The sequence below is a fragment of the Portunus trituberculatus genome, chromosome 46 (assembly GCF_017591435.1).
Source record: "Portunus trituberculatus isolate SZX2019 chromosome 46, ASM1759143v1, whole genome shotgun sequence".
In the NCBI taxonomy this organism is placed as follows: domain Eukaryota; kingdom Metazoa; phylum Arthropoda; class Malacostraca; order Decapoda; family Portunidae; genus Portunus; species Portunus trituberculatus.
This window is the reverse complement of record NC_059300.1, coordinates 29,632,407-29,657,734: the sequence shown is the minus strand read 5'-3', so window position 1 is coordinate 29,657,734 and position 25,328 is coordinate 29,632,407. Positions and strand designations below refer to the sequence as shown.

Here is a 25,328-nt window from a genome sequence, read left to right as displayed (position 1 = left end):
AATGTTATTCTGAAGACTGCAGAAGCACAACTGGCAGAGAGGGGAGGGAGAAGCCAAGGAGCCTTTGTTTACAACCCCGTGTGCGGATGTTCAACTATCAGGTATTTTTTCAAGTATTAAATCAAACTTCTGCATTTGAGTATTGAAAAGTTCGACTATTAAGACATCTGAGTATTGAGTCTCCACTGTAATTATTTAGGAAGAGGTAGTAATTCTTATCAATTTGGTGATTACTGATGGAACAAGACCTATGAAACAAGGTGAAGATGAGGTGAAGGACAGGAAAGAGGTAAAGGTTCACAAGGCTATGAAGGATTTCTATTTGTTGAGACTCAAGCAGGACACATCAGTGATCAGCTCACATGGAGAATGATGCAGGACGTGTTGATAGAAGACACATCCTCCACCAGAGCGATGTCTGGCTGCTCCACCTTGATGCGCACCGTCATCATCCCCTTAGCACTGCTGTCCTCAGGAGCTTTCTCAGCCTGCTGGTGACACAGGTCAAGCTCATTATCACAGACCCTCATAGTCAAAATGCCAGTTGAAGTTGAAAAATACCTTCACCGTTACATCAAGACAAAACTAATGATAAATAATAATTATCTTTTAAAATTGTTTATTGGTTACTTTGTATCAAGTTTACATGTTTTCTTCTTAAAACAAATAAACTAAAATAGAAACTGGATGTTCACGAAAATTCTTCCATACCTTTGCTTTCACAATCTCTTTAGTCTTGGATTGCGGTGGAGCCACCTCAGGTTGCTTGGGCAAGTTATCCGTGAAGAAGCGTTGTATTCTTAGCAAATATGGCAGGTGCAATACCAAAACAAAGCCAGAGATCCGTAAATCAACTGAAATCCAATAAGTATTTACATGTGTATTTTGTACATAGCAGAAATTCACCTTAGTAGCAGCAATTAATTTGTTAAAGCTTAACTGCATCTCTTTCCAAAAAATTCATCAAATCTTATGGTATCAAACATTTCTAAGCACATCAACACAGAATTCTGAAGCAACTCCCTGAGTGAAGGTCTCAATACGAAATCTAAATACAATTTATTCAAGTGTAAATGATTATTCCAGTGTCATGGCTTCATAATGCATCATTACAGACTTGCATGCCAGCAATTGTGAGGGGATTAGTCATGAATTAATCATTCTCATGTCCAGTGTGGCAAGAAATGTGAGAGTTTTTTTGGTGAGTGTACATATAATGGCGACTTCATTTGCAGCACTAATGATCCTCTCAACTGTACATTTATCTGCAGGATTCAATGTTATCGAGGTGTGTCAATATGAGAACATCAAGGTGTGTGTCACACTCACTGAACATGTCACTGGTGCTCCCCTGCTGGTAAGTGAGGTCCAGCATCCCACGGGATCCACTCTGCTCCTTCCTCTCCATCAGCTTGATGATGCCACCCTTTTGTTCTGGAAAAAAATTATTCATAAATAGTTAAATAAATAAATAAACAAGCAAACAAATCAATAAATACATAAATATAAACTAATTAACCTATATATCATCAATGTCTGAATGACATCCAACAAAAAAAATGTATAAAATTAAATAAACAGAATAAATTAATTTATGAATATTCAAGCATTATGAAATAAATAAATAAGTGAATAAATAAAGTAAGATAGAATACATAGATACAAAACACTTCTCGCAGTGATTGCGGGTAGCCTCACTGTTCACCCAGAGTTGAGTCAACACACCTGGCCTTGTGTCCTGCAAAATACAGTCATAGAGAACAAGATTCGCCACCAAAGTTCCATCAGACATCATCTCTCCCTTCAGAGTCACAACATCAAGGGCTATTTCAGCCAAGGCCTCTTTGGGAATTTCTGCACTACAGTCCAAGTCTGATAACACTCTGTGTGCTTCCTGCAATCTCCCGGGAGTCAAAGAAAATGTGCATGGAGATGTAGTGCCCATGGCCTCCTCTGCACTTTTAGCAGAACTAGTAGATGTGGGGTCTCCTGGAGAGACTGAAGCAGCTGTTGTGGTTTCTGCTCCACTCATCAGCGTATCACTGGATACTGAAGAAAGTTTCTGAAACAAAAATTTTACACTAAAGTGGCAATTTTTTCCTCACCAATAGCATGTATGTTACATTGAGATTAAAGAATGAAGTAAAAAGAACCACCCATACAACTTACACTGCTCTTAGTTAGGAGGGCGACAGTGACAGTGTCAATGGTGAAAGAAAACTTCACTTTGGTAAATATGTGGCCATGTTCAGCAAGGACACGGTCAATATCTTTTGCGCTTTCAATTGAGCCTGGAAAAAAATATGTATTATGAACAACACAAAGTATAATGTTGAAAATATTAATATGTAAGACTTTAATATAAACATAAATAATCTAATAATTTCACTAACTCTCAAACTAAAATGAGTTTTCTCAAGTTTCTTTAACACTACCAAATAAAGTAAACATTTGGATTTATGGCAGTACATAATAAGTTGTTGCATATTTACTATTTATGAAAAACTAAAGCAACATCAAAATAAATAATTTCCTGCACTGCCTCCAAAATGCATCACAAGGTGTGTTGGTTTTCTCTTACTAATCTCTTGCTGATGCCATATTAGTGATATTGATGCAAAGCTAAGTGGTCACATTATTTTTCTCATTAAGCATTTGTGTTGTACTATGAAAACAGTCAAACACCAAACACAAATTAACAAAATAAGTCACTAAATACATTTCTGAACAGTCATAACAGACATTCTCAATTAAAGAAATCTTACAAAAATAAACCAACTGTTGAGTGGAAGTTTGGTTGCATTGAAGCTATTTGAAATCCTCTTGTTTCAAAATTATTCACTATGACATTATTCATACTGGCAACTATTTCATGTTGTCACTAGTTTTTCTTGTACTAATCCAAATGTGAACAGGCTAGCCTGGCCTCACACTATGTGGAGCCTGACTCATCTGGCCTCTACCAGTGCAATTCGATTAAGTCTATCTTAATCTCTCATCCAAACTTCACTTGATCTGGAAAAAGCAACTAAGATTCCAATTACAGTACATATCTCCAATATACTAATATTAGTCCATATTAAATAAGCTTTACTGAGCCATGCAAATACATATAAATATGAACATATACTTACTGGTTTTGAATTTCCTTGGCATTTCTAATAATGGAATTGTGCAATGAAAGAAAGTAAGTTTGAGTTATGTTAAAGCTTCCATGACTTACATATTCCATGCCTCACATTAGAAAGGACAGGGTATAGATCAGTGAGAAACAAGATAAATATTCCTAAATTTTTGAGGCAGTGACTGTGTTGTGTGAAAGTTCCTAGTCATAAACCTGTCTTTAAACACCACACTGACATAGAACAGCTTGAAGTATGTACACAATATTATCAATTAGTGAAGATGGTGCAGCAAACATTTCTACACAGTTTATGAACTATAAATCAAATACAAAAGAGATCACTTGAAAATTGAAGTTGTCAAATGGATTAGAGTGCTCATCTCACAGTCAAGAGAATCCCAATTAAAATCCTGCAAGTGACAGACAAATGGCATTGTCTCCTCTCACATTCTAAGTTCTTTCCAAGATGTCAAGTTATTTAAACTTATTCGCATCTTTGCCGAACTCTCCACTGTTCTTGACCATACACAGTTACATCCAGGTTACATTCTACACAGTTTCTTTATTTCCCAGAAGGCAGCTATAGCAGATGAAAGCAAATACTTCCCTCAAAATAACAATAACCATTAGGATAGAAAACAGCTTTTGAAAAGCTCCAGTGCTTGGCTGAATCATGCAAAAAATAATACTGTTTCACTGAGACTTTCCTTTTCTTGAAATCAGCGAGAAATTCTTTCAAATATAAGTTATCAAAATACAAGTATGAGATGTAAGTATGATTACAAAATCCAACATTACATTGTCCAAATATGGTGTCTGAGAAATACTTGAACAATAGCATTTCCCATTCCAGTAACAGATTCATGAAGGTAATGAAAGTCAACAGTTTGACTCCAAACACAGAAATGACATCAGTTCACTAAAGAGAAAACAATGGGATGTACAGTGTGGTTTAGTATATAGAATAAGTACGGTGAAACAACAACCAAGTGCTTCATTGTGAAGAATTTGAGGCTTATACATGACCTTCATCATGTATGCCAAGAATGTTAATGTGCTGATGGTGCTAGTAACATAAGTGTCACAGTGCTCTTTGAGTCAAATTGCTAAGCAAAAATCCTTCTTTTCAAATCTCAATGACTTTCAAAGCTCTTCATTGTTTACTCACCGGCAGCATCAGCAAGCAAGGGTTCCTCAGGGGCTGAGACGTCCATCTTTTCCTTCAGGTTGTCTTGTAATACACTCAAAGTTACCTGGAAGTCTTCATCACTAATGGATATCTGAAAGCAAAAAACAAAAGATAGAAGTTCATGAAAATAACTATACAAGTAGTCAATAACTCACAACCTTGTTTAGCTACAACAAATTAACCATAACTTGTTCTGGTCATGAGCTGGCCATATGTATATTATGCAGGGTAATCATATTGTAATCATCTTTAAGTCATACAGTATTCAAGAAGCATTTTCTACATTCATTACCTATTTCATTTTATTGACTCATCATTTTTATTATCAGATTTGTCATATTTTATCACCATTTTCTGTTCATTAATGTTATAGCCACTATTCTTAATAGTGTACTTGCAGGAGAAAGCAATAGACACCAGTCAAAAAGATAATTACTCCCAGTGAGGTCTAATAGCACTGGTTCAGGGGGTACTGTGAACTTTTTAAAGCCAGCTGTGACCTAATTGAACATTTCCCTCTAAAGACAACTCTCATTTCTTCACACAAAACTACATGCACCTACCCACACATACATTCTTCATGCAAAATTTGAAATAAAAAAATAGGTCAATAGAAAAAAAAAAAATACTCTTTTACCATCCTTTGGAATCCCATTCTAATTTTATTTTCTATATTTGGGGACCAGCACCTCAATGGGCCTTTCTTTATCATATTTTCTGTTGCCCTTGAACAGTCTTCCCTCTTACATAAAAAAAATCACTGTACTGTTATTATTTTTCTATAGGTTCGTATAAAAATTGAAAATTTTTTTTAGTTGATTTTACAATCTTATCTTTCTGTAGACAGTGTAGACACTAGACACTTGTATTTTTTCTAGTAAAGAATATAAATTAAGAAATTGAGCTACCAAGGAGATTCACATTATGTAAAAAGGCATCAGTTTTGACATCCCTTTCCTACAAACCAACCTGTGACCTCCTTTCTACCTTTAATAACCTATAGCAACCAGTGCAGCTCCCTACTTGTCCAGACACATCCACCTCCAACTCTTTGCTAATGCCTGGATGGTGAAGGGAGACATACCTTGATGGGCTTGAGATTAGCCTGAATGTCAACCTCAGGCTGTTGCTTCAGCCAGGAGATTGTGAGGTTACGGCAGATGTTTAATGTGAGAGAAATAGGCTCCAGGAGGTTATTTTCCCTCTCTACGGTTCCCTCAGTGCTCAACTCAACTCTGCAAACAAAGATATTATAGTGACAGGATATAGATTGTTAAAAGACATTAGTAAACAAAATAAAATTCATCACATTGTCCTACAGTCAATAAAGCATATGATAATCTACAATACAGTGCTTTATGCAATGTGTTTCTCAGTTGTTCACTTACTAAACTCTCATAAAGATTCTCTACTCCTAGCCAAGCATTCATGTGTCCTGCAAAACTTTGGCTTGATATAAGAAAAAATCATAAAGATAACAAGAAAACAGCTGTTGGAGTTAAGAGTAAATGAATAAGAAAAAAAAAAAAAAAAAAAAAGCATTCTGCATTAAAGAGAAGTATCATCATAAAGATTTGAAATCAAGTAATATCCCTATTCTGTCCAACTCTCTAATGCAAGAGTTAACCAGTACACTCAATCATTCATCCCTTTCACTGGTAAACTATGGAACTCCCTCCCTGCATCTGTATTTCCGAATTCCTACAATTTGTCTTCTTTTAAGAGGGAGGTATCGAGGCATTTGCTCCCCTAATTCTGGCTGACGGTTTTGGCACTTTTTGAACTCTTTGGAGAGCTAGCGCTCAAGTGGGCCTTTTTCTAACTTTCTTTTTTTTGCCCTTTGCTGGCCCTCTTCCCTATGTATAAAAAAAAAAAAAAAAAAAAAAAAAAAAAAAAAAAAAAAACACACACACGAACATATAAGAACATAAGAAAGGAGGGAAGCTGCAAGAGGCCGCCAGGCCTATACGAGGCAGTCCCCAGTGTGCTTAATCTACCTAATTCCATCTATCTTCCCCATCCATGAATTTATCTAACCTTCTTTTAAAGCTCCCTATTGACTCAGCCCTGACTACATGCCCACTGAGACTGTTCCACTCATCAACCACTCTGTTTGAAAACCAGTTCCTTCCCATTTCCTTCCAAAACCTGAATTTTTCAAGCTTAAATATGATGAGAGAAGACTGGAATAGAAGCTGCAGTTGATAAATAGTGGAAATATACCACATGTGCCATTTGGGGATTCAAAAGAGAAAAAAAAGAATAACTGAAATATAACAAAAATAACAAACAAAGCATAAAATAAATAAATAAAACAAATGAAAATACATAAATTAATTGCATTATAAAGGATTCCAAATAGCAGTGTGTAAAAAAATAACGATAAAGAATAATATAAATGACACAATCTAAGTGGACTATACAATATGTAGCATTTTTCTTTCAATCTATTTATTTATTTATTTTTATTTATTTCTTTATTTTTTAAGAAGGGGACTGATCAACTAGACTTCAAAGCAATCATATAAAATCAGTGGATCAGCATCTTTAAAACTCTCTTTTGGAATCATTCAAGTCATAAGAAGCAAGAAACACAGAAGCAGGCAGCAAATGGAATTTACCAGGGAAATACAAACCTTGACAATTTGATATTATTTAGTTCCAGTTGTATCTTATCAAACATGGCAGGATAACCCAGTTCATTGCGCTCTTTTCCAAGCTCAAACTTGTTCTTGATTGTGATCTGTCCCAAGTCCACCAAGAGACCAGACAGACTGTTGGAGTCTTGGGGAACAAGGATCAAAGGAGCCTGAAAATCAAAACTTACATTATCTTCTAACAATAAATGACTGTAATCTGAAGTAAAATTACTTTTTCTTTAAGAGTGAGATGAAACTGTCTGGGTAGGTTGTCTGTCTTAATACAACTAAATGAGACAACAAATACAATGCAGTATCAAGAACACAACTTTATAATGATAAAAACTGCTGATTTTCTTCACTGTCCTCATTGCATAAGGTGACAGAATTTACGGACTTCTGACTAATCAGAAGTCCGTAAATCTCCCTTAACATTTGAACAGGATTTACCCATGTTCCTCATTACCTTTTAGTATTAAAAAAAAATGCATAAAAGTTATGAATTTGTAGCATGTATTTGAAGCCAAAAACATTGTCATATTACACAGAGAAAAGATAACAATACAAAATCAGGTTTTATACCTTGACTTTACAGAGTATTGTAACAACTCACTTTGAGAGTAAAGGACAGACTGATGCGGGCACATTTGTCATAAGCTTCCTGTAAAGTTGCTTGGGCAGCCACAGCTGCAGCCACACTTGCTGATGCCAAAGCAGCCTTGGCTGCCTGAAACTTGTCAATCCAGCTCTATAAAAGTAATCCATGAATTAGTAACCTGTGATCATATGGCCTCAACTCTTCTTCCTTGATGCCTAGCCATTCCCTCTTACTTCTTAGATAGTCTGGAATAAAGCCTCCCTTTCTTTATGTAAATACAAATTTTCGGAAGCCTCTAATCATGGTTGATGTGAGAATGTCATGAGTGTTGTAAGACTTCTTGTGATGATGATGAGTGAAAACTGGACAGTACTAAGCAGTTGCTAAGACAACAGACTCACCAGCACATCTGTGACAAACTTATTTAGGAAAACAATTCTTGCACAGCCGAAGGAGAGCGAGATGCTGGTGTCCACACGCTCCATGTCCAGGTAGTGCTCCCCTTCGGTGGCTTCACCATACAGGTGCACCTGGGCATCCCATGCTTCAGCTTCAACTATTTCTACTATCTGATAAGCAAAAAAGACATTAGATTACTTAATATAATTTGACACCATATATAAATGACCATTCAAATTATGAAATACATAATGGGTAGGCAGTACTTTTTCCCTTATTGACATTATTCAGTTACTATAAAGTTACATGAATTACATGCTATATCTACTCTCAGTGTTACTTGTCAGGAGGCTGAATAACTTCACTATATGTATATGCAAAGGAAAGGGAAATAAAAATAGAGGGATAACTTTGCTAAAGCTTCAAAACATTAAGGGACAATGAATGTTGCAAGAATACAACATCGTGGTGAGTCAAAGAAATATACCTAATTCATGACTGTACACTTTAACACTAATTAATGAATGGACATCTGCCATATCTATTCATGATGCTACCAGGTCCTTCAAACACTAACTTACTTTCTTCATATCTGGGTTTCCTTATCACCTACAATATTGTACAAATATTAACTGTTGAGGGTTTTCTTTAATTATATACTCTGTATGTATTTCTCTCTCCTACATAAAGATAAATTACTCCATAAAATTAATATATAAGTCTGGATGCAAAGAAGAGGAGACAAAATAGCAAGACCACCTCAAAAGAAGAACTTTTCATACAAATGGCCAGGTATCTTTCAAAAGCAAGTTGATACTCAAGAAAAAAGTATACAAGAATTGCAGGAATGATTGTGTGGAAAGGAACAAGTTTTCTTTCCTAACCACACCTCACAGGAAGACCTGAGATGGCAGAAATTAATAAACTACATGTTTTTCATTCTGGTCCAAGTTCCCTTTTGAGCTACAACATGAAAACATCTATGTACATAATTTTCTATTCTATTATAATTTTGAAAATTGAAGAATACATTACACAGGGGAAAAAAATACACACACACACACACACACACATATATATATATATATATATATATATATATATATATATATATATATATATATATATATATATATATATATATATATATTTTTTCTTTTTTTTTTCCTAAAAGTAGCATTTCCTAGCAAAGCTTAGCAAGTGTGGCCTTTGTAATTTCTTCTGAGTACAGCCCTATTAGGGTATACTTTAGCTACTTGATGCATATACTGAAACTATTAATATCACTTTATAATAAAAGAAACATGAAATATCTTACTTTCCAAGTGAAATCCTCTTCTGATCCCTGAATGATTGATCATAAAATGAATGAAAAAGGATAAAGGAAAATGTTGTTGGGCAAAGATGTACATTGTTAACTACATATCTTAAAGAAACAAAAGAAAGAAAGAGTGCATGCTAAGACACAATCACACACACACTATCAACAAACCAATCGCCACCAGCACATGGCACATGGTTTGGTGAGTTACCATTACCATTTGTTATAACATAAATATAAAGACTTATTTTCATAGGAAATGGCTGACCTTGGGATGCAAAGCTGTTGTACTTGGATCAATCACAGTAAAGTCCTTCAGCTGTGATGTGATGAAAGTGTCTTTGCCTTTCATGGTTACATTAACTATCAAACCTGTGGTGGAAAGTCTTTGTCTTACAATGCTAAAATAAATTTTTGCAATAATATTGTTTACAGTATATGAAACAAATTTGGAGAATACAGCCTACAAAATATAGCTCCATTAAAAGAAAACTTTCTGAATTCCAACAACTTTAATTCTCTGTAGATATATGAGAGATCCCTGTGAGAAACACGTGCTAACTAAAACACCATGAGCTTATCTTTGAATGCTACTTTGTGGTTTTGTAAGCATGTTTATTTGAAATAACTTCAAGGACCCATGATGAGGAACTGTCCCTAATCACTAATCTAAACTACTCACCAGCGACATCCACTTTTGCAACTTGTCGAGACTTGAGCCCAATGGCCAGACTGACATTTCCCAGCTTGGCAATGATCTTCAAGGCAATAATGTCTGGAACACTTCTTTTCTGTGGGACTGAAACATGTTAATAGTTTATTAGTTGTTTCATCCTCAGATATCCAGTAAGGAACAACAAAACATAAGATAAACCTTCTGTCCTATGCAATGAAGAAGTCCAGACTTGAAAAATGGAGTGAAATAATAAAGGTCAAAATTAGAAGACAGAATGTGGCACTTAATGAACAAAAGTAAGGATGAACTGATATATAAGAGACCATATTTTGGGTAAATAAAACTTAAAGTAATTATAAGAGTGACTTTGTACTGTCACCTGAGCTAGTTCTAGGACTCAATCATCTCTGAAAAAAATACACCTTAATCCAAAAATTGACCTCACATGAAAATAGGATCTAGATATGAAGTAAAAGTGAGATCAAGAACCAAAGCAATTGAAATGAGTTGCCTGACAAATGCCTATGGTATGAAATGAAGAAATTACTCAGTGTTTTGTGTTTTGGCTGTTTCTTGCTAGTGATTGTTTCAACATCTGGGTCTGTCATTGGAGCTGGCAAGGCTTGGGATTGCTGTGGGGCCAACTGGTTAAGCTTGAAGGTCAACTGCTCCACAAAGGCCAGTATGGTGAGGATGGCAGACTGCTCCAGGTGGGCCTTGAGATGGGTCACTTCTACACACAGCAGCTGCTTTGTGGAGGCATGCTTGGTCTGGAAATCTGGACTCTTTCGGTTAACCTGAAAAGTGACATGAACGATGATGTCAATGTTTATACTGAAAAAAACAACTACGATTTGACATTGTATGGGGAATAACTATACACACCTGAAAATATGATAATGGAGGAGTTTTTTCCTCCCAAGGTCAAAGAGCTTGAAAGTGATTAAAATAGATTATGGACAACTAATACCACTTTAAGTAGCCAACACACTTCAACATTTTCCCTATGGTGCATTCACAGTAATTGCCATCATCATCAATCTTTTTGCCTATTTCTGACCTAATTTCATTATCAAAAGAACATTAAAACAGATACATATCACTATCCACTATTTGGTGAAAAGACTGAATCATGCTAGTAATCTTACCTGAATGAATCTGAGAGTCATCAGGGCCTGGTCTCCACCTTCAGCAAGAGGTGTGCTCAGCAGTCTGTCATTTCCACTCTTCAAGTAGTGAAGTACTTGTTAGAATTGTAATGCAAAGAAATACTTCACATCCAGAATCCATAACACATACCTATCTTACATTTTTTTTTTTTTCAAAACAAAAGTAAATAACATCTAAAACTGTTGCATATATAAGGCAAAGCAGCAAAATGACAATAATAGCCAATGAATGTCAATGTGTGTTTTTCTAATAAAAATGGATCAAAATACAGCTTAAACTCCCATTTACTTGTCTCTGTGAAGACCAAGATGTATGTATAAAACAAACTAGAGTTAACAAGCATAAGTTGCATTTTGAATTTTGTACCTCAACCAAGATGCCTCCCAAGATGATGGACACTGAGAGGTCGAAGGTGCGGTGGGTGAGGTCAATGCTGGCCGACAGGGCAGCTCCCCTCATCAAGGACTGGTAACCTGTCCCATGCTTCTTCTTCAGATCAAGACTGATTTCTGAAATTATGCACAAAACATCAAACAGCTGGAGGTAAGGATGAATTATGTAAATGAATATAGCATGAGTGAAAGGAATTGCATTTGGCTGCCAAGTATATGAATTATAGTAACAGTGAGTTTAATGATGTAAGGTTTAGTGAAAATATCAAAGCTTAACTTGAAGAAAAACAAGACTTGAAGTTTGAGATGCTACAACTTAAACTGAGCCACAGAGAGGAAGAGAGATGAGCATCAACACACCCTCAATAGTGAAGCAAAGTTCTAAATTAGTGAACTGTGGAGTGTCCTTCTGCTCCTTCCCTGAGCTAAGCTTGGCCTGCTCCAGACGCACCAGAGCAACATCCTCATTGGCAATGCTCTGACTCAGGTCGTCACTCTGTCAATAGTAGTTCAATCATCGCCACAGTCCACCATGTCATTGACTTAATCATCTCACTGGTTTAGAAGAAGGCTAAATGCTTAAATGCAAAATTCCAGATTAATGTTTCAAAAGATACAATACGCACTAATATAATAACTACCATTCTTTTTTGGTACCTAACACATGATATTAACATGTCATAATTTACCTGGTCAAAGTCTGTGATTTCCTCTGGCTCAGTGCCTCCTTCTCCTTTAGGAATGCTGTGAATTATGTAGGCCAGTTGCAGCAGCCTTTCATCTAAAATCAAACCATGATGTTATTATTATTAATGTTATGTGTGTCCACCACCATTATCCTCAATCTGTTGTCAAATACATGAACTTAAGTTAGTGACAGTAAGGAGAGTAGATACAGTGCAGCAAATTCTACCCAGCAAATGATGCAATGTTAAGACATTCAAAACATTAATGATGATCCAGCAATCTTAAGTCACTCCTTAATTAACAATCTAATATCTGAAATGTTTCTAGGAATGAATGAATTCAATACAGCACAATATCTAGGCGACTCACCAGCAATGGACAAAACCACACTGGGGAAAGAAATGTTTATCTTGACCTTGGCCAGATTTGGGTCATTGGTCAGGAGACACTTGAGTAAGTCCACATGCAGTGTGGTGGGCTCCAGCAGATGAAGTGGAGAGGCCTTGCCACTGCTCAGGGTGGACCTCCAATCCTCCGCAGTAAGTGATACAAGAGCCTGAAGTGATAATGACCGTGTGAACAGTGCTGCTGATGCTGATACTGCTGTCTTAGGTTGACTTTTGCAAAAAATAAAATAAATGGAAAAATAAAAAGATAAATAAATATATAAAAAGATGTAAGAAAAAATTAATGGAAATAAGTTTATCACATCTTTGCTTCCTGAATTCCATCAACTTGAACACTAATAGATCTCCCTGTCCAGTGAAGTTAAGCATCGGCATGGATGATAACAGAAGAAATTCAAATTGAACAATGATTTCCTTTGTGATATCGCAAATTAGTAATAATAGTTTAATACAATACATTAAGACATAGTAGTATTACTTCACATCAATCAGCACTGTGCAGTCTAATAAGCAAAACTAATTAAATAAAACATGGTTTTGATTTTAAATAGCCCTCAATGCATGAAAGACTGCCATGACAATCACACAAATGCAATACCTGAATGTCTGTAAGTTCTATTATAAAGTGGTCATATGAAGATGACCTGACAATATCCATGACCTCCTCCTGGGAATGGCCTCTCGACACCAGGTCAGTGAGGGCCGGGGAGTTCTTAGCCCTTGGCTTACTTTTCATCTGCACACTACCAAGGGTCACCACCACAGCTGAACAGTTTCTGAAGATGAATAAAAAAAAGTTTAATGTAAAATTCTCTCTCTCTCTCTCTCTCTCTCTCTCTCTCTCTCTAAAATTCATTTCAGCATTACAAAGGTCATAGATTTTTTGTACATGGAATGTGATAATCTGGAAAAGCAAAACACAAAAACATATAACAGGAGGAATAATTCAGAAATAGAACAAAATAAAATGAAGTAGAGTTGAGAATTTGCTATAGCTGTGTGTGGCATGAATATTAATATCTGTCTGTGGCAGATGATATGTCTTACTTAAGGACACAAGGCTTTTGCAACTTCTGAGTTTCCACAATTTAACTTCCCAATATTTTTCTAGATACTGACAGACCCAAAAAGAAGGATAAACATTTGATGGAGCTGCGCCCTGATTACCCTAAACAGAAGTTCTTAAATCAGGGCTGTGGATTCACAACCATGCATGCTAACAACTGCACCACAAAGGCACAACCCCAAAATAAACAAGGTTAATAATGTCAATTAGGAAAAAAAAGTTTATGCTTACTCAGAGTATGACCCATTTTCAGGAACAATGATGTGGGAAGCAGCAAAGGAAACATTGAGGTCAAGGATGCTGTGGTTGTCAATGGCTGCCTGGAGTCCTGTCACACTCCTCTCCTTCACCACCTCCAGCTGATTGAGTGCTGTTGCCTGAAGTCTGAAAACAATAATAGGTTTAGTGATCTCTTTTATGAGCAACACATTTAATTTTGATCTCTTTTAAAACTGCAGTGCACCACACTGAGAGAGAGAGAGAGAGAGAGAGAGAGAGAGAGAGAGAGAGAGAGAGAGAGAGAGAGAGAGAGAGAGAGAGAGAGAGAGAGAGAGAGATACAATTTAAGCAGATTAAATTTCTATGTTTGCTAAATGCTGAGACTGTTCAAATCAATATATCAATGCTGGAGTAGTCAAGTACTAAACTATAAGAGAATTGCAAAATACGTCTGCACAGGTGAAGTTTGTGTGTAAGAACAAATAAACATTCCTCTCCCATGAACATGATGGATTTAAAAAACAAGCAAAAAAACTATGCAGGTATACAGACAATTCATCAAGTAATTTAATACAGGCAGTAATTTACTCACTGCTGCAGAGACACATCTTTCGGTGGAGCGAAGACATCACTGATCTGGATGATGGTCTGTGCATGGTACATGATCTGCAGAGGCTGTGCTGTTACTGTCACACGCTGGTCACACTTCTGATCCAGCGGGTTGGTCTCAAACATGACAGCAAGCAGAGGAGCACCACTTGTTGCAATCTCAGATGACACCAATCTCGGCACAGATCCCTCCACAGCGTAGCCTTCCACAATGAAGCTCTGCACACTTGCCACAACTCTGTGCCAAACAGAAATCTTATAAGAACAAATATAAAAGCATCATCACATGAAATTCACATTAAACATATAGAAAAATGATTAAGATAAAACTGAGGACCAGAAAAATCTAGGAATGAATATGAAATGCAGGCACTGTGGGACAAAGTGATGACTCCCAAAGTTTCTACTCATTATCTTCTTCTCCAATAATTCCCTTTTTCTGCATTGTTTCAGACAACAGATAGTGCAAATTTTTCCAAAATAACCATAATCACAACAAAGGCTTCATAATACCAACAACACCTTGTTCTGCAGACACAGCAGTGATCCTCAACACTCCTCACCTGAGAGCGTTGGCACCCGATCTGTTCTCTATAACTGATGTGACTTCATCCAGCTTCATCTGCATGACACATGCTCCACCTGTGTCTTCATCCCTGATGGTGACAGTCAAGTGCTTCAAAAGGAAATTTAGAAGAATATCAACAAATTTCTCTGGATAGCTGGGTGGTGGGCCACTCTCTGAATATCCTATGGCTTCATGCAGCTTCTGCTTCTCTTCATCAGACATTGCTGATTTCAGTTTCATTGCTAAAAAGTAAAGAAGAAGAATTTATATAAATACAGTTTTCAGTTTTAAAATATATGTTATTTATGCATATCACACTTCCTATCTCATATAATTTTTTCTCCTTGTGATCAAGTTTGTTGCATGATCCATTTCAAGTCCTTATCTACATTCCAATTTCACTCATATTACCCAAGTTTCCTTCATCCTTGTCCTCTGAGTCACTCTCTTCTCCGCCTCCAAAGAACCATCCACTAAACCATCCTCGCTTCTGCTTCTCCTGCTTGCGTAAGCGGCCTTCTCTCTGGACCTACTCAGTGCAAAGAAATACATTGTTTAAAATATAAATGGTAGTAAAATAAAGAGTAAAACATCTTTGAGCTATTATATCCATTTATCACTTTAAAGGGAGGTAGGTGACACATCCCTGTACAACAAAATACTATCACAGAAGTAACCTTTTTTATGTTATCATTTATGCTGCATTACAACTCTTCACCTATTCCCTGACACATTGTTTCCCTCTCTTCTCTCTCACACAAATTTTTCCTATGTACAGTGCTTAATTTTCAACATGATCTATTCCTACATACACATTCCCATTACGAAACATATTCAAAGAAATATGATGATATCACATAATAAATATGTATGTTTTTGTGGCAAATCCTAGAAGGCAGTGATTACATCTAGCTGCAAGATGCACTGATCTTATTCTAAGAGTCTAGGTTTCCTTACCTCCATCTCTGTTTGTCGTCTGATAAGAGTGATATTGATCACATCTAGAGCTCGTTCACATTCTTCAATATCCTTGGACAAACTCCCACTCAGCTTATTCTCCAACTTTGCCTTGTAAGCAACCTTGTACTTCTGGCACCTGGCACGGTGTTCCTTCATGTGCTCCCAAGACCAGTTTTGGTGCACACGCCTGATGATCTCCAGCTGGCAGTTGTAAGCATAGTGCCACCTGATTTTAGGATTGTGATTTGATTAGAAAGAAAATACAAAAACCATAAATTCTCAGAAAGGAAAGCAAAAAAATAAAAAGTGAGATAACGTAATTCATGTTTTCAACTTTTAGAATGCTTTGTATTGTGACAGAACAAGAGGCTTGTATAATGTTGGTGTGTGGCAACATGAACATTAATGCTTCACATAAAGAGTAATATTACAATATTTGTAAAGGAGATACTGACCAATCTTTTGCATTTCCAGTAACCTTGTTCACTTGTGGGCGGTATTTTCTATACTTGGAAGATAACTGTAGTCTGTCAAATGAGTCAAGAAGTGCCATGACCCCGGAATACTGTCGACGTGAGAATCCTGCCAAGAAAAGGCAACTGTTACAGCTTGAGTAAAACCAAATGGTGTCAGCGGCACAAAACTGGAGATATGTAAGCCACTTCAGTCAATGTAAGACATCAACACTTACCCACAGCAAGTTCATCCATAACAAAATCAAGGGAAGCAAAGGGAATTGAAAAGATCTTTCCACCCTCATCTGGCTGCTCTGGCTTGGGGTTCAGCTGTAGCTTGGCCTTTGAGCAGATTGGTCCAATAACTGGAAGAGTTAGATTCTTATAATAACCTTGGAAAATTAATAATATTAGAAAATATATCAAGATATGTTTATGAATATAAAACTATAAAAAAAAAAAAAAAAAAAAAAAAAAAAAAGGATTAAATAAATAGATAAAAATTCTGAAACTTGTTAGAATAAAAGTACAGAAGAGAATGTCTCTATTTCCTTGCTCAGTTCCTTTTAATCACATCACATGAATGGAAACATTCTTCAAACTCAACATGAAGTTATTAAAATAATTTTGATCCTTTACTTTCAAATCACTTCCATCTCCAAGTGTTTTAGTGCACAGACAGACAAACACACACACACACACACACACACACACACACACACACACACACACACACACACACCGTCGCCGAGAGAGGACGGCTTGTCTCCAGCTGTGGACGGGAAGAGGAGAAACTACCTATGGTGTTATAGGGCCCGGGTATCTCTGTGTTAATATCCTATTAATGTCCTACTGCCGCATAGTGTAGAAAGTGGGCCATTTTCAAGCGGGATATGGAGAGTGGTCCCTGAGCGGAGAGTGTGGGCAGTGATTGTTTTGGCCGTAATCAGCTGACGATAACAATCATGGCGTCCACGCCTAGACAAGCCCGGGACTTTGAAGGGTTCGTAACTACTCCAAGAGGACTGGAGAAATTAGATATGGATGCAAGAATTCAGGCATTAGAAAGTAAGTTCCTAAACATTTTATCCATAGAAGAAAATCTGGATAGAGTCATAGCGGAGAACGATTCCTTTAAAAAAGAGATCTATTTGTTAACGATAGAGAACAAAGAGCTATTGAGGGAAAAAGTAGAAATGGAGAAAGAAAACCAACAACTAAGGAAACAATGTGAAGAGATGAAGGCTAAACTCCAAGAAATGGAGAAGAAAATATCCGAAGGGGACTTGAGAAAGGAGGAATACCTTAACCTAATTGATGCAGGATGAAAGAAGTAAACCATGAACATCAGGAGGTACAAAGGTCCTTTAGGGAGATAGTGAAAAAGCAGGAAGAGGAAAATAAGGTGATTACGCAGAGTGAAATGGTAAAGGCACTAAAGGAAAATGAGTATGTGGTGAGAGATATTGCTGAAAGGAAAAAATGCGTGATCATAACAGGATTGAGGGAGGAAACTAACAGGAACTAGCAGGATAGGAGAGATAAGGAAAATGACAGGATTAAGTCTTTACTGAATAAGATCTCAGTAGAGGAAGAGGACCTATATGCTGAGGTAGAAGAAAGTGTGAGATTGGGAGCTTTTGAGGAAGGCAAGAATAGACCATTCAAATTGAAATTAAAGTCTCAGGTGGCAGCCGAGGCCTTGCTGAGGAGGGCTTGGAAACTTAAGGACTCTGAGGAAACCAAAACAATTTACATAAGAAGAAATATGTCACAGGATGAACGAATGAAAATGAAAGAGCTTGTAACTGAAGTGAGAGAGAGGAATGACGAAAGAACAGAGGAGGAAAAGACCAAGTTTTCTTGGAGGATGAGAAATGGGAGGCTAAGAAGTGGTGGATAAAACAGATGGAATAGACATTACATGGAAGAAAGAGACTACGAATGGAATACAAGTGACTTACATGAATATAGATGGATTTCTGTCTAAGAGGCTAGAATGTATGGATTACCTAAGAAATAACGAACCGGACATAATGTGTGTAGTGGAAACAAAGCTAAGGCCCGAAATAAAGCTAGACTGGTTTGTTGTAAAACACTACAAAGTATGGAGAAATGATAGAAAAATAAAGGAGGTGGTGGTATAATGGTTCTTACTAAGGAAGATCTGATAGTGAAGGAGGTGAACTATAGTAAGAGAAATGAGGAAGTGATAAGTATGCTTATAACAGATGGCAAGAGGGACATTAATATTATAACAGTATACATACCACCCAGAACCAGTGCTTGGGAATATGAACAGTACCAAATGGTGATGAGAAATACTCTAGACAGAATGAAGCAAGAACTCATCAGAAAGGATAGAGTGATGATAGTCGGAGACTTTAATTGTAAAGAAATAGTGTGGGAGGACTACAAAGTGGTGAACGGTGGTGAGTGGGCAGAGGAATTGTTAAATGTAGCAACAAATAACTTGATGACACAGTGGGTGAGATCACCAACAAGGTGCAGGGGACAAGATGTTGCAGCAAGGTTGGATTTGGTATTTACCAGGGGCATCTCTCTAAAAGAGGAAATTTCCCCTGGGGAAAAGTGATCATGATGTCCTAAGCTTTGAGCTGGATACGGAATTAAGCATGAATAAGATTGTGGAACGCAGAGGAGGAAAAATTAAATTATATTAAGGCAAATTATAACCATATAAGGGAGTTCTTTAATGAAATTGACTGGTCCGTGGTATACTAGGAAAGGGATATGCAATTGAAATACGATAAATTTATGGATTTATATAACTCTGCTGTAAAAAAGTTTGTGCCATATCATAGAAAGAGGACTTTAAATAATAAACAGTGGTTTAATAGAAATTGTGAAGAAGCAAAAAGAACAAAGAAAAGGCATGGAAGAAACTTAAGAAAAACAGTGATGTATTATCAAGAGAAGTTTACAAAACAGCAAGGAATAGATATGTTGAAGTAAGGAGAACAGCACAGAAGGAATATGAACAGAGGGTGGTGGAAAACTGTGATAGTGACCCAAAATGTTTTACAAATTCATAAATGGAAAACTAAATATAAGGGAGGCAATAGAAAAGGTAAAAATGGGAAGAAGTATATGAGGATGCTGGAGATATAGCTGAAATTTTGAACGACAACTTTTGCAAAGTGTTTACAAAGGAGGAGCATTTTATGGGAGGAAGGCCTATGGAAATAAAGCAAATGCAGGACATCATGGTTACTAAGGAAGATGTAAGGAAAATTATAAGCAATCTGGATATTAATAAATCAATGGGGCCTGATGGCATATCTGGGAGGTTGCTAAAGAATGTAAGGATCAATTGTTGAACCCGTATTTGATATTGTGGAAACCTCCATACGAACAGGATTAGTCCCGAAAGAGTGGAAAAGAGCTGACATTGTGCCTATATATAAGAATGGTAGTAGAATGGAACCGCTAAATTATAGACCAGTATCGTTGACTAGTATATTGTGCAAGGTATGTGAAGAAGTAATTAAAGCTAAGTGGAGTGAGTATCTAGAAAGTGAAAACATTCTGAGTGAAAGACAGTTTGGTTTCAGAAAAGGAAGATCGTGTATCCAATTTATTATGTTTTTATTCAAGAGTGACTGACATACTACAACATAGAGAGGGATGGGTGGATGCTATCTACCTGGACTTGAGAAAGGCCTTTGATAAAGTACCACACAATAGACTGATGTGGAAACTAAAGAAGATTGGAGGAGTAAATGATAAACTAGCAAAATGGATGGAAAATTACTTAATGGGAAGAGAAATGAGAACAGTGGTGAGAGGAAGGAAGTCCGAGTGGAAGAAGGTAACCAGTGGAGTTCCACAAGGGTCAGTGCTTGGTCCCATCATGTTTTTGATTTATGTTAATGATATGCCAGTAGGAATTGACAGTTACATGAACATGTTTGCGGACGATACTAAAATTATGAGGAGAGTAAAGAATGTGGAAGATTGTAACAAGTTACAGGAAGATCTTGATAAAATATATGAGTGGAGTAAAGAGTGGCAGATGGAATTTGATATAGACAAGACCCATATTATGAAAATGGGAAGAAGTAGATACAGACCAAACAGGGATTACAGGCTGGGTGATGAGAAAATTAAAGAGACCAATGAGGAGAAAGACTTAGGAGTAACTGTGCAAAATACTTTGTCACCGGAGAAACATATTAACAAGATATTTTGGAAAACATATAACATGCTTCAAAATATTGGCCTTGCATTCCACTACCTAGATGAAGGAATGATGAAGATATTATGTACCTTAATAAGATCCCAGTTAGAATATGCAGCTTGTGTCTGGTCACTGCATATGAAGAAAAATGTGAAGAAGGTGGAAAGGGTACAGAGGCTGGCAACAAGGATGGTACCAGGACTCAGGGAGTTAGACTATGAGGAAAGACTGAGGAAGCTGGGGCTGACCACATTAGAAGAGAGAAGAACAAGAGGAGACATGATAACTATGTATAAATTGGTGAACAAGATTGACATACTGGACAGAGAGTTGATAAAGGTGACCACAAGTAATCATCTCCGAGGACATGGAAAAAGCTAATAAAGACATTTATCTAAATGACGTGAGAAAATACAGTTTCCCGCATCATAGTATTGATAAGTGGAATAAACTGAGCAGTGATGTCGTTCACGCGGTGTGTGTCAATCAGATGAAAGAGAGATATGACAGGAGTGGACAAGGAGACAGGACACAGAGAGCTTAGCTGGGGCCCTGTAATACACAAATAGGTAAATACACACACACACACACACACACACACACACACACACACACACACACACACACACACACACTAGTATATATATTGTCTATAACTTTTGGTTTTCTCCTTGGTGGATATTTCTATTCCTGTTCTAACTGCACCTTACCACTTCACATGTATCCCTTAGATACTGATATTTAAATCCAAACCTTCACTTACTGTAATTCATCCCCTGAGGTATATACTCTTGTGAGGTTATGAGTTCTTTAAGGCACTTGATCATTCCATTTTTGTCATGGCCATTCTGTGCAATCAAGTTGGTATCTGCATTCCAGTAGATGCCGAGGTAATCAAGAGTGTTCAGCTGCAGGGAGAAAGATTATTTTGTCTTGTATATAAGAATAATTACATCCCCAATATATCCCCACAAAAATACTACATATAAAAATTTCAAAACACCTAAATAAACTTCACCAAAAAAAACATGCCATACAAAAATTTCTAATACCTGAATAAACCTGAAAAAACTAGTAAATATTTCAAAATATTATTCTTTATCAAAGACCTTCCTGCACATCAATACTTGCCTTGTACACCAGTTTACTTGTATCCAAGCGTGGAATCCAGTCTGCTCCTGTGCTCTGAATGCTTAGGTTGGAGAGTGTGATGCCCGCAGCAAACTGAGAATTCTGACAGCTCAAGGCATCCTCATATCTGAAATGGAGATATTAACTCATCAAAAGCCCTTCAATGTTTACCATATCCACACACATTTCACACACATGCTACACACACAAGATCAACAGTGATGCAAAGAATAACTTACCTAATATGAATGTCTTTAATGAAAATTTGAATGTTGCGTATAATCTGAGAGCAAAGTTTTTCAAAGAATCCATCTTGATTTGCTGATTGATCTCCTGCAAGAGAAACAATACACAGTTACTCTATTTACTCTGAAATATTCATGTCAGTATTCCATCAGCATCATTAACTGCAACAAAACATGCATTAAATACTCACCATCACTAATAATACTAATTTCTATATTAAATTACTGGTCTTGATGAAGATTATACGAAAGTGGCTAAAGAATAAAAAACATTACAATTAAAGAGCTCTACTACCAAATTTCCTTAGCAAGAAGTGGATGGATGAATGAGATTGATAACAAATACATGGATGTTATGAGCCCAAGGGTCTTCAGTCTCTGATGGATATTGCAGGTAAACATTGTAACTGATTGATTGATTGATAATGATGCTAGGATAAGTATTTTCTACTTTATATAAAAATATTTCCATAAATATTTTAGTAATTTTAAACATGTGTGTGTGTGTGTGTGTGTGTGTGTGTGTGTGTGTGTGTGTGTGTGTGTGTGTGTGTGTGTGTGTGTGTGTGTGTTTTTTTTACAGTAAGGCCTATAGCGCCTGTAGGCACACTTGAAGAGTGTGTGTGTGTGTGTGTGTGTGTGAACAAGGCCAGAGATATGAAAAGAAAATCAATGTACAAATATCAATCTTATCAATCTACAGCAAAACTGGTTGTCACGTGAGGCACACTTGTACAAATACATGTTAGGCAACACCACCACCACTGCTCTCTTCTGTGAAGCAATATGAAGGCCTGAACACCTGTGCCATGAGTCATGAATGGTGCCACTCCAAGGGAGGAATGTAATGACAAGGAGTATCACTCATACATGTGCTTCTCAAGACCCAACACCTACTGGAATAGGCAGCATGACTCACACCCCACATAAACATGTCTTCTTTATCACAAGCTAGGGACACCTTCAAAGTGCTTTGGTTATAGTGTTGGCCAATATATAACTTTATATAAGAAATCTTTAACATATTTTGCTAACCAAAGCTGTAAGAACATAGGTAATTTACATAGGATAACCCAGACAAAGCAGTACACACACACACATATGCACACACACACACACACACACACACACACACACAAAGAAAAATTGGATAAGTGTAGATATGGAGACGGGGCCACATGAGCATAAAGCCCAGGCCTTGTAAAGCTATAACTAGGTAAATACAACTAGGTAAACACACACACACACACACACACACACACAATATACATTCTCAAACCCATCTGCCTGTGATGGAGAGAAATTGTCTCATGGACCGTCATAAATACTATGCTTCAGGAACTTATCAGAAAATACTAAGGACAGAAATGTCTTGGAAAAAAAAAAAAACAGACATTTTCACATTACCTTTTTCTATTTCCTGTTGCTTGAGTCTGGATATAGCTGAGGGCGGAGATCATGCAGAGTTTGTGAGTCATACTGGATGGAGGTCTTGGGAAAAATAATTAGTGAGGTGTGAACAAATTCTTCCATGGTATCTTGAGCTTTAAATGTCCTGCAATAGGAAGAAAGATTAATACTATGCTGAAATTAATTTGTACAAGTAGGATTGGTCTTGTTATGTGAATTTGATGACAAGACAAGTGAAACAGGTTGCAATTAAGTCAGTCAGTCAGTCAGTCTCTCTCTCTCTCTTTCTGTGATAAGAAATATAAATGTGAAAAGGCGGAAGGAAGATGAGCTCATAAGGGATCTCCTTTACATCAAGGTCCCGTAGCTCAACATCGCCTGAAAAAACAAACCAAGAATACATGTGTTAGGCTCAAAAAATTATACTTTCTATATTTGGAACAGAATCTTGATAAAGTTGGAATAGACTATAGTGAGAAGAAGAATATGACAATGACAAAACAGTATGTATTTGGTTGAATGTAAAGCAATCTAGGATTAGAAGAAAATATTTTGTGAGAAAGACAGTGTAGAATAAATGATATCAGTTAAGATAGAGAGGAAGGAAGGATTACATAATAAACGAACATTAGAAAATGAGGGAAGCTGCAAGAGGATGTTAGACCAACACATGATTAAAGCTTCTTAATTCCATTTATCATCCTCACCCATAAACTTCAAGGAATGAGCTGATATTATTTTTACATCAACTCTTAATTGATTATATTTGGATAATAAATATAATAATAAGAAAAAAAAAACAAGGAGTTATGATTATGACGAAGAAAGAAAGAAATGTGGATAAGGTTTGGTATGGGAAGAACAACGCAGAAGTGATAAGCATAAGGATAAAAAGTGATGGAAAAAAATTAATAATCATGGTGACCTATGTACCTCCTAAAACAAATTCTTGGACATTAAGGGAATACGACAATATGATCAAGGATACTTTACAGAGTTTGGAAAGTGTATTATCTGGAAAAGAAAGGTGATACTAGTAGGAGATTTTAATTGTAAGGAGGTGGATTGGGAAAATCTAGTAAGTGGTGTTGGAGAGGAAGCATGGGAGAGAGATTTCTTAATCTAATGATGGAAAATATGATGGAACAGAGGGTGAAAGAAAATACTAGATATAGAGGAGATGATGAACCGGCTAGACTGGATTTGGTGTTAACAAGAGAAGTGTACCTATGTGGAGATATACAATGCAATGTCCTTTGGGAAAGAGTGATCATGTGGTTATGGAAATGCAGATAGCAACAACACAGCGAAGGAGACGAGACATACAGGAGTGGTAGATTGAATTATAGAAAGATGGACACAGAAAGTTTGAAAAATTATTTCAGAAAATTAGATTGGGAGGAGATGTTACAAATCAGAGAAGTGCAAAAAAATATGAGATTTTTATGAAATATTATAAAGAAGGAGTTATGAAATTTGTACCAAAGTATAAACCGAGAGAGGAAGGAAGAAAGGATTGGTTTAATGCAACTTGTGTTAAGGCTAAGGAAAAGAGAGATGTGGCTTGGAAAAGATGGAAAAGAGCAGGAATATACTAAATAAGGAGAATTATAGAGTGGCAGAAATGAGTATGTGAGGGTAAGGAGGAGGAAGAAAGAAAATTTGAAAAGATATTGTAGACAAGAGTAAGGAACATCCAAAATTGTTTTACAGGTTCATAAATGGTAAACTTAAAAGAGAGAGTCCATTGAAAGGTTAAAAGGAGAGCAAGGGATAGTAGATGACCCTAAGAATATAGCGGAATTGCTAAATAATAGGTTTCAGCAAGTATTTACTAAAGAAACAATGTTTGTAAAGCCTCA

General features: G+C 36.6%; 1 protein-coding gene across 1 annotated transcript in view; it reads right to left on the bottom strand.

Annotated features, from left to right (window-relative positions):
* The window catches only part of LOC123519795 (vacuolar protein sorting-associated protein 13-like), a 59,501-nt gene extending 35,912 nt beyond the window's left edge, over positions 1-23,589 (bottom strand). The window contains exons 1-31 of the mRNA XM_045281313.1: positions 23,484-23,589; positions 22,051-22,144; positions 21,812-21,938; positions 21,444-21,588; positions 16,716-16,844; positions 16,480-16,606; positions 16,022-16,250; positions 15,476-15,593; positions 15,060-15,306; positions 14,480-14,734; positions 13,900-14,052; positions 13,201-13,378; positions 12,565-12,751; positions 12,198-12,289; positions 11,869-12,004; positions 11,483-11,625; positions 11,095-11,172; positions 10,494-10,743; positions 9,953-10,069; positions 9,539-9,642; positions 7,952-8,119; positions 7,566-7,700; positions 6,950-7,122; positions 5,398-5,548; positions 4,293-4,404; positions 3,135-3,158; positions 2,170-2,291; positions 1,726-2,062; positions 1,330-1,434; positions 712-854; positions 363-488 (exon numbers count right to left, since the gene is read on the bottom strand). Of these exons, the coding sequence (XP_045137248.1) occupies positions 363-488; positions 712-854; positions 1,330-1,434; positions 1,726-2,062; positions 2,170-2,291; positions 3,135-3,158; positions 4,293-4,404; positions 5,398-5,548; positions 6,950-7,122; positions 7,566-7,700; positions 7,952-8,119; positions 9,539-9,642; positions 9,953-10,069; positions 10,494-10,743; positions 11,095-11,172; positions 11,483-11,625; positions 11,869-12,004; positions 12,198-12,289; positions 12,565-12,751; positions 13,201-13,378; positions 13,900-14,052; positions 14,480-14,734; positions 15,060-15,306; positions 15,476-15,593; positions 16,022-16,250; positions 16,480-16,606; positions 16,716-16,844; positions 21,444-21,588; positions 21,812-21,938; positions 22,051-22,144; positions 23,484-23,589 (4,611 nt within the window). The remainder of the gene's footprint in view (positions 1-362; positions 489-711; positions 855-1,329; positions 1,435-1,725; positions 2,063-2,169; positions 2,292-3,134; positions 3,159-4,292; positions 4,405-5,397; positions 5,549-6,949; positions 7,123-7,565; positions 7,701-7,951; positions 8,120-9,538; positions 9,643-9,952; positions 10,070-10,493; positions 10,744-11,094; positions 11,173-11,482; positions 11,626-11,868; positions 12,005-12,197; positions 12,290-12,564; positions 12,752-13,200; positions 13,379-13,899; positions 14,053-14,479; positions 14,735-15,059; positions 15,307-15,475; positions 15,594-16,021; positions 16,251-16,479; positions 16,607-16,715; positions 16,845-21,443; positions 21,589-21,811; positions 21,939-22,050; positions 22,145-23,483) is intronic.
* Between the last annotated feature and the right edge of the window lie 1,739 nt (positions 23,590-25,328).